This window comes from Calonectris borealis, chromosome 33 (genome assembly GCF_964195595.1).
Source record: "Calonectris borealis chromosome 33, bCalBor7.hap1.2, whole genome shotgun sequence".
Lineage (NCBI taxonomy): Eukaryota > Metazoa > Chordata > Aves > Procellariiformes > Procellariidae > Calonectris > Calonectris borealis.
The window spans coordinates 931,327-946,809 of NC_134344.1; the positions used below are offsets into that span (position 1 = coordinate 931,327).

A 15,483-nucleotide genomic window follows, 5' to 3' on the forward strand; every position below is an offset into this window, starting at 1 on the left:
CGAGAGGCAGGTTTGTGTTTTATGGGAAAAGGTCGAGAGGCAGGTTTGTGTTTCACGGGAAAAGGTTGAGGCGCAGGTTTGTGTTTGGTGGGAAGCGAGATGAAGCATATGCAAAGCTGCTAAGGGACTGCAGCAAAGGTCTGGCGTGATGCACTTAGCAGCCGGTCGTGTTTTGCCTTTTGCGTCTTTATCAATATCTTTCCAATAATCTGAAAAAACCCGCCTGCAGCACAGATTGAGTTTCCAAGACTACGAAATGTAGGACAACAATTACTGGTGAGGGGAGAAACCCCAGTAAAAGCCATTAACATCTCTGTGCATGGGCTATATTACTTCTGGATTTGCTTTTTATATTCACGATGTTAAATCTATCTCCATAACTTGGTGTTGGCCATGCTTTGAGCTCAGCTAGATGGGAGGTGGGTAGAAGAGACCGTGGGGGTTAGAGACTGGTACCTGTGCGTGTTAGGAGTGGTTGCGTTGGGCTACGCAAAGGAGATGATGACTCCTTGGAAGGGGAGGAAGGCCCGGCTGATGGGTGATAAGGTTCTAAATGGCTGAAGTGAGATGAGATGATTTATATGTGATGACGCTTCTTTCTGCGCAGAGAAGGAGGCACCTCAGACAAAGAACTGAGAGATACCCAACTTTATTCCATCTTGGTCATTTCCTGAAGTACTTTGTACATAAATAAATTAGAAATTACTGTGTCGCAGCCAGGGTAATATTAGAGCCAAGAAACCCACTTAGACATTACTTTTTTTAGTACTCCCTCCTATCCCTGTTAAGTGTTTAACCAGGTAGTTATTAGTCCTGTCTGATGACAGTCAGTGCTCTTCGAGTTTTTTCTTTAAAGCCTTAGCTGCTGATGTCCTCTTGCTGACTTTGCTTGGAAAGAAACAGATTTACGCCACCAAAATTGTCTTCAAACCGTGCTGGTGGCATCCAGCAAGCTCAGCTCAGAGATCTTCCTTCTGCCAGAAACTCCTCGTCTGCTCCCGCTCCTCCTCCTCTTTGTTCAGCATCCGGGCTTCGCCGCTGTCGTGGTGGATGTTGCTCGCCGCCCTGATGGCCGATTTCATGGAGGTGTCGATCCAGGCGTGAGGCTGAGCTGTGTGTTCTCCTGCAAAATGTACCCTGCCCTCGTGTTCGAAGAGAGCCTGCGAGTAGTCAATGAACTGGTAAGGGGTGAAGGCAGCAAATGCCCCCAGGGCGTGTTTGTCCAGTTGCCACTTCTGGATCACGTACTGGTTGCAGATGTTTTGCAGTTGCTTCTTTTCCACTTGGTGGATATCTGACAGGTCTTGGAGGACCACATCCAGGCACTTCTTATCCGTAAGAGGCAGGAAAAAATCAGCATCATCGTTCCAGGTGTAGGAAGCCAGGATCACGCCCACTCCGCTGGAGAAGTTGTGGCTGGGGTAGTAGATAAACCGGGAAGGGCGGTCAGTGATGGACTGTCCTCCTCGGATGCCATCCTTCTCCCAGAACTTCTTGGAGCAAGCCAAGGCTATTTTGGAGGAGCTTGCATAGTGGATGGAGCGCAGGGCGTGGGTCTTTGGAGGAGAGAGCGGTGGCAGGAATTGGATGAGCCTGGTGGCTTTGGCGGTGGACGTGACAAGGACGTAATCCGCAGTTATGTTCAGAGTGTCCGAAGTGCGGTAAAACACATGGACTTTGTTTCCCTCAGTCATGATTTTCTCCACCGTGCAATTGAACCGGATGACATTGGGCAACGCTTTGTGGAAGGCTTTGGGCAGTTGGTCAAAACCCCCTGTGATTTCATCAAAACTGGAAGGAAGAAGAAGCAGGAGGTGAGGGCAGGACATTAAGGTTTAGGAACTGTAAAACCTGACGTCTTCTAGAGATGCTAACAGAGCTTGGTGGCCCTTTGAGTCAGGAGTGATCCCCAATTCAGACACCTAAATACCACTGAAATTTCTTCTTCTGGTGGCTTGCTCTAGACCAGCACAAAATGGGGTTTGCCATAGGAATCTTACCTCTCGTTAGAGAAGGTATCAAAATCCCACAGCGAGGCAAGGAAGGACAGATAAAATCCAGAGTCCTCGTTCAACAAGTCACCGATCATCTGAACTGCTCCTCGGCTTAGATTTCCAACTTTAATCAAATACTCCTAGGAAAGCCAGGAAGAAGACATAGCCTGATGTCATTATCTCAGTTAGTGCATGTATCCCCTTTATATCCCAAGCCAAAAGTCACGCCCTGCTGCCTTGTTCCTGCTCCTGATCTGCTTAAAGCCTGGACCAGAAGCTTTTTTTTTTAATGCGGCTCTTGTTGCTTCTTGCAGGAGATCAATGTCTCCTCTGGGTTAGCATGCCAGAAGTTCTGGAGATGAATGAATAAGGGATTTGTGGCTTGGTGTACCCACTCTGAGACAGCTGGATCACAAAAATGCAGTGGAGTGCTCAGTAAATTCTCCCCAGTGCTTGATACTTCATCGTGTCTGATTAAGAGACCCACGATGGAGGAACGTGGCTAGAGCTCATCGCGCTCTACAACTACCTGAAAGGAGGTTGTAGCGAGGTGGGTGTTGGTCTCTTCTGCCAAGTAACTAGTGATAGGACAAGAGGAAATGGCCTCAAGTTGCACCAAGGGAGGTTTAGATTAGACATGAGGAGAAATTTCTTTACTGAAAGAGTGGTCAGGCCTTGGAACAGGCTGCCCAGGGACGTGGTGGAGTCACCATCCCTGGAGGTATTTAAAAGACGTGTAGATGAGGCCCTTAGGGACATGGTTTAGTGGGCATGGTGGTGTTGGGTTGACGGTTGGACACGATGATCTTAGAGGTCTTTTCCAACCTGTACGATTCTATGATTCTATGATTCTGATTTGGAGGACTTTCCAGAGCATTTCCAGTCACCATGGCTTCTCTCCTATCTCCAGATGATGAGACTGCTCTAACAGTCACGCTTGCTCCTTTCTTGGCATTTTAAGTAGAAGTCACATTGATTAGGGAAAAAGCATCCAAAAGCGTCAACAGAGGAAGAGACTAGAGTGACTCAGATCCTTTCTCAAAGCAGGGATGTAGGTTTATTATCGTTAGGGGGATTAAATTTACTCTCAAGCCCCAGCCCTTTTACCTTGGTGGAAAAGGAGTCATATTTAGCCAGATATTCCTTGCAGTCCATAGCCTGGAACTTCATAAAAGCCTGGAGAGGAAATATTGATATATTAATGAGAAAAAGTGCATTTCCCAAAGTCTTGCCCCAAATTCTGTTAGGATTCATCTGGGGTATTGAGTCTTGGGGTTTGGTAACCCCTGGGTCTGAGCTAGAACTAGTGGATCCTGCTGCTTGGGCTTTAAATTTTGGGAAGTTATGCCTTGGTGTGGCATTTTCTGCTTCATCCAAGTCTTGGTGAACCTGTTCCAGAGAAAGGAGGTCTTGCATATAAAGAGTTTTGCTACCAGCTGCCCTAGTTTCTGAATGAGCTTTTCTGCTTTTCATTCCGAAAGGACCCTACTCTTCCTCAACTCATCGTTGAGTCTTCCTCAACCCATCATGCAGGTGAGGATCCATCACAGCTTCAGAGGAAATAGCTTCAATGTCTCTTGGATGAGCAACATTGCTGGAAGGTAGCATCCCTTCCCCCTGGGCATGTACCTTTTGTAGTGCTTCTCTATAAAGCTGGCTGGCACTCTTGCCTCTCTCTGATGGTTTCACTTCATAGTTTAGGATGTCGGGGTTTTTATCCGCTTCCCCAGCTCTAATCCGAGTGCCATTCAGAAAGTACCAGGCGTTGTCATCTGTCTGGATGAATGGGTTTAGCTTCAGGCCAAACTGTCTAATGAATTCACGGACGAGCCTAGAAAAGAGGAGAGCACATGGGGACAAGTGCTTGCAAACAACCAAACCCAAAAACCCTGCCACCAAAACACTAGAAGCATAAAAGGACACTTTCCCATTGACTATGTTGGCGTAGCCACGTATTATTTTGGCTTGTGAGTGGAGATTGTGGCTATTTAAGGCACTGCCGACTCTAGTTTTTGCCGCTTGAAGTTGTCCTGCCTGCTCCCAGTGCAGCAACCATGGGGCTATGGAGAAAGGAGCCCTTTGGCTTATGCTCCCTCCAGCTACTGGTTGCACAGGATGTAATTGGCAGTAAGAGCAATGCCCTGTTGAAGTAGGAGGCAGGGGTTCCCTCTGGCTCCGAACCTTCTCCTTGGCATGTGGTGTGGTTGGTGAGGCGCCTACAGCCTCTTCCCATAGCATTTTGGCTCATGACTGAACCTTGTTTGACTCCACCCTCTCACAGAGCCCAGGTTGGATGCCCTCTCCATCAGAGCTGATGGAAATTCATCCATTTTCTGATGTTGTGACTTCCAAAATAGAGATCTGACCATGCACGGACAGGATACTGAGCTGAGAGGTCTTCCTTCATTCTCCCAACTCATATGCAGGTGACCGTGTGCTTTTTGTCCCTTTTATGTAGATGTTAAGCTCTGAGGGAGAGATGGGGCAGACAGCTCCTTCCTCCTGCTGTGCTACACCCACCTCCGAGTCCTCAGCCCCATCTCAAACCACAGCCTTGCTCCTCAAAACGGGCTTGTTCCTCATCTGATCATGGCCGTGAAGTAGGACGCTGCCTTACCTGTGCTTGCCTGGCAGGCGCATGGCTCCCAACTCCACGTACCAGTCCTGGCCCTCCGGTCGGTACGTCATAATCCGCCCACCAACCCGATTGCTCGTTTCCAGAATGGTAACCTAAAAAACAAGGATGGGGTGGAGATTGCAGATGTTCAGGCAATGACTATTTTAAGCAAACCACCTACAAAGCAAGTTCAGAGGCGCCGTGGCAAACAGCATTTATGGCCCATGGGGTGGCACAGGTCCCCTCCAGATGGCAAATGAACCATCTGTAGATCCAAACCCCTCTCCATGTTGGCCAAGATCCCTCTACCTACAGGGCAGTTTCTCAGTTCCTAACTTCTGTGTCACATTTGGACACCTACTCTCTGGTGAGAGGGTCTTTAGTGTTGGTTCAGATGCTCCCTGTGCTGGAAGGATAAAACAGGGTTTTGAAAACAGCCAGAGGAAGGCACCAACCTGTCTCTCCATGCCTTTGAAACCTTCGAAACTCATGGGTTTGAATTTTGTCTAGCCCCTTGGGATGGTCAACAGAGTTTTGCAATCCCCAGATTACCTGCTGCCTTAACGAGGCAGGATTTGAAGGACTCGTGAGTCTTGTGCTGGTTGATCTACAGCCACGAATGTCACTGTTGGGCTGCAAGTTGCAACAAGTTGGAGAAGTGTAGAAGTTGAGGCTTGGAGGTGCCTCTGGAGGGGTCTAGTCCAACCTCCCACTCGCAGCAGCGCTGCCTCCAAGGCTGTCCCAGGGCAGCTGTAGCTCTGCCTGATCTCAAAAACCCTTAGGGACGGAGAAAGACGACTGCAACTTTTTACCTTTGCTGCTTACATTCATTTGGGGAGCATCTCAACAACGTGCTTTGCATACAGCTTCCCCTTCTCCCCTCCTGTCCACGCCCGTGGTTTTAAAAATCATCCCTAAATCAGATGAAATTACTGGAGCCCAATTGCTTTTCCTTCCTTCTCCCACCACTCCCTTGCATTTCCTTTTCCCTCTCCATGCTGGAAAATCTTTACTGTAGGAAAACAAGACCCAACGGCACTCACGGCTCTCATGCAACTCCTTACCGTGTGGCCGGCATCGCGGAGCAACTTTGCTGCTGTAAGCCCGCTTATTCCTGCACCGACGATGACCACCTTTGCTGGATGAGCTGCATCTCCTAGCCCATGTTTGACAATCTCCAGCAGTTCCTCGTAGTCTTTGTCATGAAGGCAATATTCAGGGAAACATGGAAACCTCTTTGCACTTAGGAGACCTGCTAGCAGGAGTATTTGGAAGAGGACTAGGGAGAGAAGAAAAGAAGAGAAGAAAAGAATGCAACGAAGGCACTCGGCACTCAGCACGCAAGTTCGTTCCTGACAGCCTGGGAGGGAGATGACAGCAAAAACTGGTTCTGAGTATGTTGGTGGCCAAACCCTGAAGAAGAACATCTAGCAAATCTCTTCCAAATCAACTGGCGTGATTATGAAATCCGTGGCATCATCTCATGACCGTAGCCAGACGTCAAGCGCTGTCAGTGAATGTGATTTTTTTTATTTTTTAGGAGAAATCAAGCCCATATAATATTTTTTTTTTCATACTCATGGTCTGCTTGTGCAGCTGCTGTGGTGAGTTCCCCAAATGAGTTTGACCCCTTTGAATAGCTCAAAGACTCTATAATGAAGAATGGTAATTAATGTCATTCACGTGCAAAGAATTAAGGCAATCTTCTTGTCCCAACTGCCCTTTCCCTTACCTTAAATTCATGGCATTTTCGACGCAGTGGATAGAAGTGGATAGAATATTTTCCCAGGGAGAGGAAGTTTGAAGAGAAACCACCCTGGGATTTTTCTACTTTTGGTTTCTGTTCTCCAAAATAACTACAGGGCAACTTTCATTTTCTTTTCCTTCCCCCACATACTGCCAGATTCCTTCCAGGGAAAAAGAGGGGAAAAGAAAAAAAAAGCTTTTGAAATCACACCCTGGGGAATTCTTACTCCTGGAAAATCCCTGGGGAATTTTGCTGGAACAGCCCTAGATCTGCAGACGACCTGGGTCAAGGTGGACCTGCTGTGGATAGACCTCGGAGCTGTTATCCTGCAGGTGACCTCCTGAGAGCAGGTCTTTCTACAGAGCTGATCCAGCTTCTTGAAGACACCGTGGCAGTAAAAAATAATTAGAAAAAAATCTGCTACAATTAGCCTGTAAGCGGCAGGGTTGCCTTCTTCAAAGTATGGCAGAAAGTGATATCATGTTGATAAAGCTGCATCAACCTTCCTGACCCAATGCTGCTGCTGCCCTGATCTTCCTTGAGGACCAGGGGTGCTGTCCCCGAGTTGCGTTTTTGGCACGTGTGGGGTTCGTAGTGCTGTAGAACCAGCAGCCGGTCTTACTGCCCTCATCTCACCCAGTGTGGAAACCCCAAAGACCCATAGATTATGTGGAAGACAAAGGGGATCCTTTTTGGAGATCAGGCTTTCCGTGGGAGAAGAGCAAATGCATTGGGACCAGCTCTTGGAAACGTCTGATGGATCTCCACCTTCCATCAGACCTTCTTGTGTTGTGGCTAGACAGGGAGAAACCACAAACCTGATGCAAAGTGGTGTCCTCCAGAAAGGTCTCTGGAGATTCTGAGCTCGTGCCTGTGTTTCCATCTCTCCCTGCACAACTAGGAACATCCCACTCCCCAAACTTGCAAGGGAGGTCTCCCACTGCCCACAGTGCTGCAAAGCTGAGCTCCAGATGACCATGAAATACCCTAGCTGAAGAAAGGGATGTCTATGGTTATGCTGTCAGGAGGCGACACAAAAGGCAGATGTTCCACCTAAAAAACCCCTAAACCCGGCCAAGGTGAAAGAAAACCAGAAAAACCAGCGAGAGAGCTCAAGATTCAGGGGAGAGTCACTCACCAATCCTAGCCATTGTTCCAGCAGGAAGACAAGTCCTCTGCTGAGATTTGTTTTCATTTTATACCCTGGGTTTGAAAAAAAAAAAAAGCAACCCAACTGTGGTGGTTCAAAAATCTTCTGCCATCAGTAACCCCGGAAGATGCCAAGTGCGATTCGTCATAAGAAGGGGAAGCAGCAATTGAGCACGTAATCGGTTCCTCTGCAGTTTTGTCGGGTTTTTTTCTTTACTCACCGGTGTCACCACCGGCCATCAGTCTATGGGCACATTTTAGGAAGAGCTATGGTTATCAGAATGCAGTAAGGGTGACCTCACCCTTCTCTGCGAAGGGCAGAGAACTTCCCAGCAATGAAATATCAGGTTTGTTTTCCTTCCTTGTATTGCACAAAGGGGCACCCGTTTAAACCTATCTAAATATCATGGAGTTCATTCTGCATCCCAGGGAGACGTTTGAGCTAGCACCCAAAAATATCCTTTCTGGGGATGAAAACGGGCACTTGCAGGTGACAGTTCATCTATTGGACACTCTCATGTTAAGTGTTGCGCGTTTTTGGTTTGATCCTCTCTTTGTTACTATAGAGGGAACTCAGAGCTCAGGTGCTTTCACTGAGATGGAAAATCTGGGTGAGTTGTACCAGCATTTTTCCAGAATGAAGAACTTTGACCTGCCAAAGCACCATAAACTGACCTGAGGAACCATCCCTTAGCGGGTTCACCACGTCTTACCCACCATATGGACATACTCAACTCTGTGTAGGCACCTTGGCTGGTCTGCTCCTAAAAAAAACCCCCTAAAAATAAAAAAAATAAACCCACCACAAACTACCCTTCCCCTCCAAACTTTCTTGTCTCGTCTCTCCTTTGCCTTATGCCTAAAGACTGACTTTTTTCAGTTAATCAGATGATTTGCTGATTTGACTGAGGAAATGAAACCCAATGTTGGTACTTCCCAGACTTTTGGACCCTGATGGTTGATGTCAGCACCAAGGCGGACACCAGCCTCACAGAAGGGGCTTCCCTTGAAAAGCGTTTTGCTGCAACTGGTTTTGCAAGCCTCAGTAGCGATTGGCTCTTCTTAGTACTATTTTCTTATTGAAATCCTCCTTCCCCCTCCCAAAGCTTTCAGTTCTCCTTGCGTTGGAGCCCAGAGCTACGTGCATCAAAGCAGAAGCAAATTCATTCCCTTGTGCTATTAAAAGTTTGGTCTTTAGTTGCCTGAGTGTCTTCCCATTCAGCAAAGTTGAGAGCACAGCGCCGCTTTGGTATTATTATTTTTTTTTCTGTCTTCTTTCAGTACCTCTTCCGTTAGTTCTTTGATTACAACAGCTCGAGGCTCCTGTGCAGAGCCAACCTCATCACCATGCTTTATCCCATTCAAGTCTCCACAATATTGTGGGTTTTTATGAAGTTTAATCATAAAACGTCTTGAGGTGGAAGGGAAACCTAAGGATCATTGAGTCCAGCTCCCCAAGTTTAAGTAGAGTCTTGGAGAATCACGGCAAGGGACGTGGGGCTTTGGAAAGATCAGGTGGTGGTGCCCACCCATGATAGACAGATAGACAGACATTGGTCTACTGTTTTAAATAATGCCCCGGAAGAGTGGATTGCAGAACCAGGACTGTGAGCATTGTGTGGACATCCCAAGCGTCACCCCTTCCATGAAGTCATGCTCTCAGAAGGTGACAAATTAAGTTCCTTCTGGGTGACTCTGGTCTTTGGGGAATGGTGCTTACAAATGCCTTAAGCCACTGATGACCAGGGTTTTAATCTTTGCCACCCAGTAGGAACCATTGAATGTATTTGCATCTATGGGATCTCTCGGTTCTGGTGGACTTGTGACATAGACATTGGGGTTTTGTGGTGCTATGTTCAATGGGTCTTCTTGGAAGAAGTGTGTGGGTCTTGCAATGTGCTTGTTGATGGAGTGTGAGTGTGTTTCCATAGCAAGGTGGAGACTTTGTGGTCCCGTTTCTTCTGCCTGCTCCTGCAGGCAGCCCAGTCCTGGGGCAATTTAATCTTCCCCAAAACCACATTCTCAGTGTTGCTGCTGGGATGGCCAAGGAGGTTCCTTGTGCTTTTAATATCACCTTGGCTGTGCCATTGACGGGGTCAGTCTCTTCCAAAATGGTGATTTTTTTAATTCCAGGACGTGTCTCTGCCTACATCAAGGCAAAATTAGGAGCTGATTCTTTGCATCCAGTTCACCAGCTTCATCATGATGTCCACAAGTTCCCCTTTGTCCTCATTAAAATCGGGTGACGAAGATCTGTAGAAATTTCCTTCTAAGAAAAACTAAAGGATTGCATGTTTTTCCTGAGGTTTTTGTTCCAGAGCACGTCTCCGTTTAAGAAAATCCACCAGTTTGCTTCAGGTTTAACATTTGGAAAAGGCAAAGGCATCATTTTTTCTGCAAAAAAACCCCTTGTTTTGTGTCTGATATTTCATTGCCTTGTGATTCCCAGGTTGTTTTCCTGGTACCCGTGGGTGTCCACACTGAAGACCCGGCGACACGTATTATCTCTTCATATAAAGCAATGAGACTTCTTGTGGGATTTGGGGATTACACGATGAAACCAGTAACGTGTGATTACCAGGTTGTTTTCCTGGTACCCGTGGGTGTCCACACTGAAGACCCGGCGACACGTATTATCTCTTCATATAAAGCAATGAGACTTCTTGTGGGATTTGGGGATTACACGATGAAACCAGTAACGTGTGATTACCAGGTTGTTTTCCTGGTGTTGGAGGGAGGACAGTTTGTTTCATTTTGCTTTTATAAGAGCTAGATCAAGGCATGTACTAACAAAATTGCTTTAGGATGAAAGGCAAATGACAGGTTTTATTGTCTGAGTACAAGCAATGCACACCGCCAGTTGCAAAAGGAGCTCCTCCCATGTTCCTGCTCCTGCCTGCTGCTTCCTTGAAGATTACCAGAAACCCAGTTTCTACCCGAAACCAATTATGACATGAAGCTTGGAGAAGGACAGCTGGAGGGATGAAAATCAAATTGAATCAGCCAGCGTGGGATGGGGAAAAACGGACAATTATTTGCTTCCAAATAATTGCCTTCTGGTTTTAATGTTGGTTTTTCTTAATGGAAGAGGAAAAAAAGTCAGGGTTTGGTCCTCCAGAATCAGAGCAGGTAGATGTTGGTGTGGGACATCAACTGTGTTTTTGACGGAGGAACTTGAGAGAAACATGGGAGGCGCATGTATGTGGGAGCATTTACACGTGGATATGAAAATGAGCTATGTACGTAAAGCATGGGGAAGGAAAAACGCGGGGTGTATCTACATGGATTTGTTAACTAAGTAATTAGCCGGTCTTCAAGCTGGCAGACAGAGGTCTAAGGTGTGCAGGTAATTTCTGTTGAGGAAAGATGCTCTCTCAAAGGATTTTCTTGTCATTCATTTCCTGCTCGCCCAGAAGATTCCCAGAACATGTCTTGCACGTACTTGGCTCGGTTGTGCAACTGCGAGACAAAACTTTTGAGATTGGGGTGATACTCCGGGAAATAAATGCTAGTTTTTAGGTTGGGTGGAAGATTTCCATTGGGAAGGTGAGCATCCCGGAGGGGTGAGGGGTCCTGGAGGTCTTCAAACCTTGCAGGCACCCATCACACCTGGTTGCCCTGGCCAAGAGGGACCCCAGCTACCAGCACTAGCCAGGATTCTATCCATTGTGAATTGGAGGGGGGGCATTGTTCACTTGGCCAATGGTAGGGCTCAGAACTGCCCCTCATTTGCATGCTCACTTGCATAAGATGGGGAGGGTGGGGGTGTTTGTAGGATTGAGGGGTCCGGGCAGTGTGGCGACAAGGCTGAGCCATGGTGTCTGCTAGGGAAAGAAAGACGAAGACCCAGCAGGGAAGGAGATCCCAGCAGGGAAGGAGATCCCAGCAGGGAAGGAGATCCCAGCAGGGAAGGAGACAGAAGAGCCATGGCAGGAGATCTCCAACCAAGCAGAGGAAGCATCGGGGTCAGGCGAAGCATCAACCTGTGGAGAAGCAGAGGAAAAGGTCTTTGAACCGCTCCTTCCATTCCATCAACTCCAAGACGCTCAACCAGATCAAGAGAGACAGCCATTTCCTCTCCCATCAGGCCAAGGGACTCATGATCAACTTTCTGGAGGACATCTACAAGCAGGTGTCGAGCGAGGCCGAGCGGCTGCGGAGGAAGAGCCACGATCCCCTCGTCAGCCCCGCGCACGTGCAAGCCGCCCTGAAGCGCGTGGTGCCGAAGAGGGGTTGGAGGCACGTGCCCATCGTGGTCTCAAGATACAGGCGCTAGAGAAAACATCTTCCTTCCCTTGAGGTTCGGATGGGTGGCAAACAAGACCTAAAGCCCAAGGGAGAGGAATTAAAACACCAAACCGCCCCAATTGCTGACAAGACCTGTGCAACCACCAGTTTGGGAAGACCTGAGCGATGCACCAGGTGGAGTGGGGAGTTTGTCGAATGAAATAGTCAACGTGGCATTGCAATAAAGCCTGAATGCAGCAGCCTTTGGTGGTGTGAGGGGTTTCTTTTGCAGGAAAGGATGATGAGAGGTTGGGAATCTGTAAGTGGTTTTTACCTTAGAGAAATATGGGCTTTCACGCCCTCCTTGCTGCAAGTAGATGGTTATATATGCTTGAATATATGTACTTTATCAGGGGATGATGGGAATTGCTGTGAGCAGGGGAAAAAGTCCCACCAGTCTAAATTACCCTAGGATAGTGATGGTGATATCCCAGCTCTGCTATACACATCCCTCATCAAGTTATTACCCGTGACAATTAAAGCAGCGATTCTTAAAAGGAAGCAAGATCAGCCTGGCCGTGTGCTGTGCAGCAAGGGTGCCAACCGGCTTTTAGAATAACGGTGGCATTTGCCATCGCTGTGTGTGCTTCGTGGGTTGAATTTGCTGCGAAAAAGCCTGTTAGTGATATCGTCAGAGTAAAAAAAAAAAAAAAAAAAAAAGAGGAAATTATTTTGTTGAGAGGGGAAAAGGAGTTTCCCTGACCGGGAATCGAACCCGGGCCGCGGCGGTGAGAGCGCCGAATCCTAACCACTAGACCACCAGGGAAGCGCTGCGAACGCTTCACCGCCGCGCACCCACGCGCGGCCGCTCCACGAGAGACCCCACGGAGGGGGCGGCTGCGCTGCCCCCGCCTCTCCCTGCAGCCAAGACACCCGCGGGGCAGCGTGCAGCCCGCTTCCCCTCCCTTCCCCCCCACCCCCCGTGCTTTTTCTCCACGCGTGGGCGCACTTTGCAAGCGGCGAACAGCAGAGACGGTTACAGGAGCAAGTTTTTGGGGGAAAATAAAGGAGAATCGGCGTTTTCCCTAACTCAGATGGGGGAATTATTGTAAAAAAATTATAAAAACTTTAGTTTTTAGAAGGAAAAGGTGTGTCAGAAGTGGGATTTGAACCCACGCCTCCATTCGGAGACCAGAAAACCCCGGGCAGGGAAAGCAAAGCCTTGAGTCTGGCGCCTTAGACCACTCGGCCATCCTGACACTGTCAAAAACCTTCCTCACCCTCCTCATCCTCAACACCTAACCCTTCCACATCTTGATCTTTTCTGCTTCTTTCATAACCTTCCAAATTTGCAGCAAGTTTATTTTTCTGGCTCTTTTCTGCTCCTCTGCTTCCATTGCTCTATCCCCGGTCCACGCGGTCTCCGTTGCCCACTCGGGATTACACACGGATTTGCTTTTTCAGGAGAGCCAGACCAGCCCGATTTACGCTGAAAACACGCCGTGGACCTGGCTGCCATTTGGTCATCACCTCTGAAAAGAAAAATGAGGAGAAAGATGGAAAAAAGAAGAGGCACGCTCACATGCTCCTGGTGCTAGTAAAATCCCCGATTTCATTTAATTTAACACCAACTCCGTTTAACTTCCTATTTTTATTCCATAACCAAATTGACCGCTTTTCTCCTTATTGCTTGCACTCTTGGAAGTCTCCCCCGTCACTTTGCAAAGCCCAGCAGGGTCCATCGAAAGCTTTTTTCTGACATTTCTCCAGTTGCCCTGGAAAGGCAAAACCTGAAATTTCCAGGTTTAGCTCCAGATCTTTCTGAAAACCTTCCCTCTGCGTGCTGACCGTGTGCCTTCGTTAAGCGAGTGCAATAATTAACCTAGGAAGAATCGAAATCGAGTTGTTTCCTGACTCTTTCTCCGCAAGGAAATGCAGAAGGGAAGGTGGTTTTGGAGAAAACTTTTTGGGATTTTCACTGGGGTTAAGTCAAGTCAAAAAGAGGGTGTGTTCTTTTGGTCTAATTCCATGCTTTTCAGGCAAAAAAAACCCTTATGCAAATTCTGGATGAGGAAGCTCCGCCTCACAAGGGCTTTGCCGCAACTGGCCAATCCTGGGCTGCAATGTCAATCCCTCATTTGAATATGTCCATCTCTATGAGAGCCATGGGTCTGGTGGGACACCTTTGCAGGGAGGAGCACCGAGTCTGAAGGAGACCCCATGGCTGCAACCACCAAAAGACAAGGAAAAACCCTGTGGAGGAAACAAAAAATCCAGTGGATGAAGCCTCTGCTTAAGTGGAGAAGGTCTCCATCTCAAGTTGGGGGATGGAAACGAGCTCCGAAGGGATTAAGCGGCTGGTTCAAGAAGGGATCCTGCAACAGGTACATCTCCAGGCTGCTGAGCCAGCTGCCACCACCGACCAGGCGCATGTCGGTGAAGGCAAAGAGGCTGATGAACATCTCCATGAGGGTCCTTTGCAAGGGGTTGGTCACCGAGGCGGACCACCGGAGGAGGCAACGCCGGGGATCCTTCATTGGTACCTTCGAGCTGCAGGCTGCTGTGGATAAGGTTATGAAAGGTGAAGATGGGGTGTGTTTTGCCTCCTTCTTCCCCACCAGATCTTCTTGCATGAACTAAATAACAAGGGCCTGTCTTCTCGCCATGGATATCTTTTCTTGTCTCCCTCATTGCGTGCCTGGGAGAAGAAGAAAAGAGGAGAAAGAAGAATAAAGTCAGAGTCTTTCTCACCCGCCTGATTCAAAATCATTCCTGTAAAGATGACCACCAAACCTGGTGTCCCACCAGTACCCCCACACCCACATGCCCATGCAGGAGGTAATTTGGAGGGCAGCTCCTGGATGGGAGCATCTTCAGCATCTTGCCCACATAAGATTACATGAATGAGCCCCCCCGTGATGCTGGTGGGAGACCACCAAAGTCCATCTTGACCTCTTTGAAGACCCTTTCCATGCAGCTGGGAGCTGAGACCCTCAGCACCTGCAGGGAAAGACTGCTCCCCATCAGGAGATGCCATCCTCATCTCAGACCACACCAAGTGACTGGGGAGGTTGGAGATCCACTGGGGAAGTTTGCCATGGTTGGAAACAGGGCGATGGCCTTGGAGTCGTACCTGAAGTTACACTCACCTTGGCTTGGTACCGAGTAGGAGAGAGAAACGATGTTTTCTGCCTCCGATTCTCTTTATTTATAAGGTCTGCGCTTATGGGTTTGGTGTGTTACTTTGCCGACGTCCAAGGAGATGGGTGGGTACCATACCAAAACCCAGTGATGTCTGGAGCTCCCTAGCCATGTTCTCCAGACAAAGCCCAGTGACCTTACAGCTCAAATGCACAAAACCCCCAACGTCAAAAGAGGAGTAGGTGAGCCTGCAAGGACAGCCTGCAGCTCCGCAGGGCAGGGAGACGGCTGCTTACCTTGCTGTGGCCAGAGCTCTGCGCAGCTCTGGGACACCCGAGTAGATGAGTTTGGCCAACGAGGCCAACGCTTTGGGCCCATCTGCAGAAGGATCAGTGACCCCCCGCATTGGGGTTTTTATGCTCCCAGCTCAGGATTCCCCCCCATGGGATCCAAAGGGATGTGGAGCGGTAGGAGGAGACCAACCCCGGTGGCCTCTGGCCCATGGGCTTGCTCCTTGCTGGCTGCTGGAGCCCCTTTGGGGACCCTGAGGCTCAGGGGCTTCCTTCTGCCCCAGCCTGGAGGTAAAAAGGGGGTGGTGGGACTTGTGT

General features: G+C 48.6%; 2 protein-coding genes and 2 non-coding genes across 4 annotated transcripts in view; all 4 read right to left on the minus strand.

Annotated features, from left to right (window-relative positions):
• The window catches only part of LOC142074149 (uncharacterized), a 158,577-nt gene that overhangs the window by 129,132 nt on the left and 13,962 nt on the right, over positions 1 to 15,483 (minus strand). The window lies entirely within an intron of this gene.
• On the minus strand, positions 713 to 6,454 carry IL4I1 (interleukin 4 induced 1). The gene is made up of 6 exons (XM_075134651.1): positions 5,676 to 6,454; positions 4,612 to 4,724; positions 3,624 to 3,825; positions 3,102 to 3,170; positions 2,001 to 2,134; positions 713 to 1,791 (listed from the first exon to the last, which is right to left on the minus strand). The coding sequence occupies exons 1-6, from the start codon at positions 6,036 to 6,038 to the stop codon at positions 960 to 962; spliced, it is 1,713 nt and encodes a 570-aa protein (XP_074990752.1). The 5' UTR covers positions 6,039 to 6,454; the 3' UTR covers positions 713 to 959.
• Positions 12,489 to 12,560, minus strand: TRNAE-CUC (transfer RNA glutamic acid (anticodon CUC)). Its single transcript has one exon. It is a non-coding gene; the product is annotated as a tRNA-Glu (tRNA).
• TRNAL-CAA (transfer RNA leucine (anticodon CAA)) lies at positions 12,886 to 12,993 on the minus strand. Its single transcript has 2 exons — positions 12,956 to 12,993; positions 12,886 to 12,931 (listed from the first exon to the last, which is right to left on the minus strand). It is a non-coding gene; the product is annotated as a tRNA-Leu (tRNA).

Coding starts and splice junctions, on each gene's coding strand:
- IL4I1 (XM_075134651.1), bottom strand. CDS start 6,038: ATGTTCTTCTTCAGGGTTTGGCCACCAACATACTCAGAACCAGTTTTT. Junction 3,171..3,623: donor ATAGAGAAGCACTACAAAAG/GTACATGCCCAG, acceptor TTTCCTCTCCAG/GCTTTTATGAAGTTCCAGGC. Junction 2,135..3,101: donor ATGACTCCTTTTCCACCAAG/GTAAAAGGGCTG, acceptor TGGCTTTCCTAG/GAGTATTTGATTAAAGTTGG.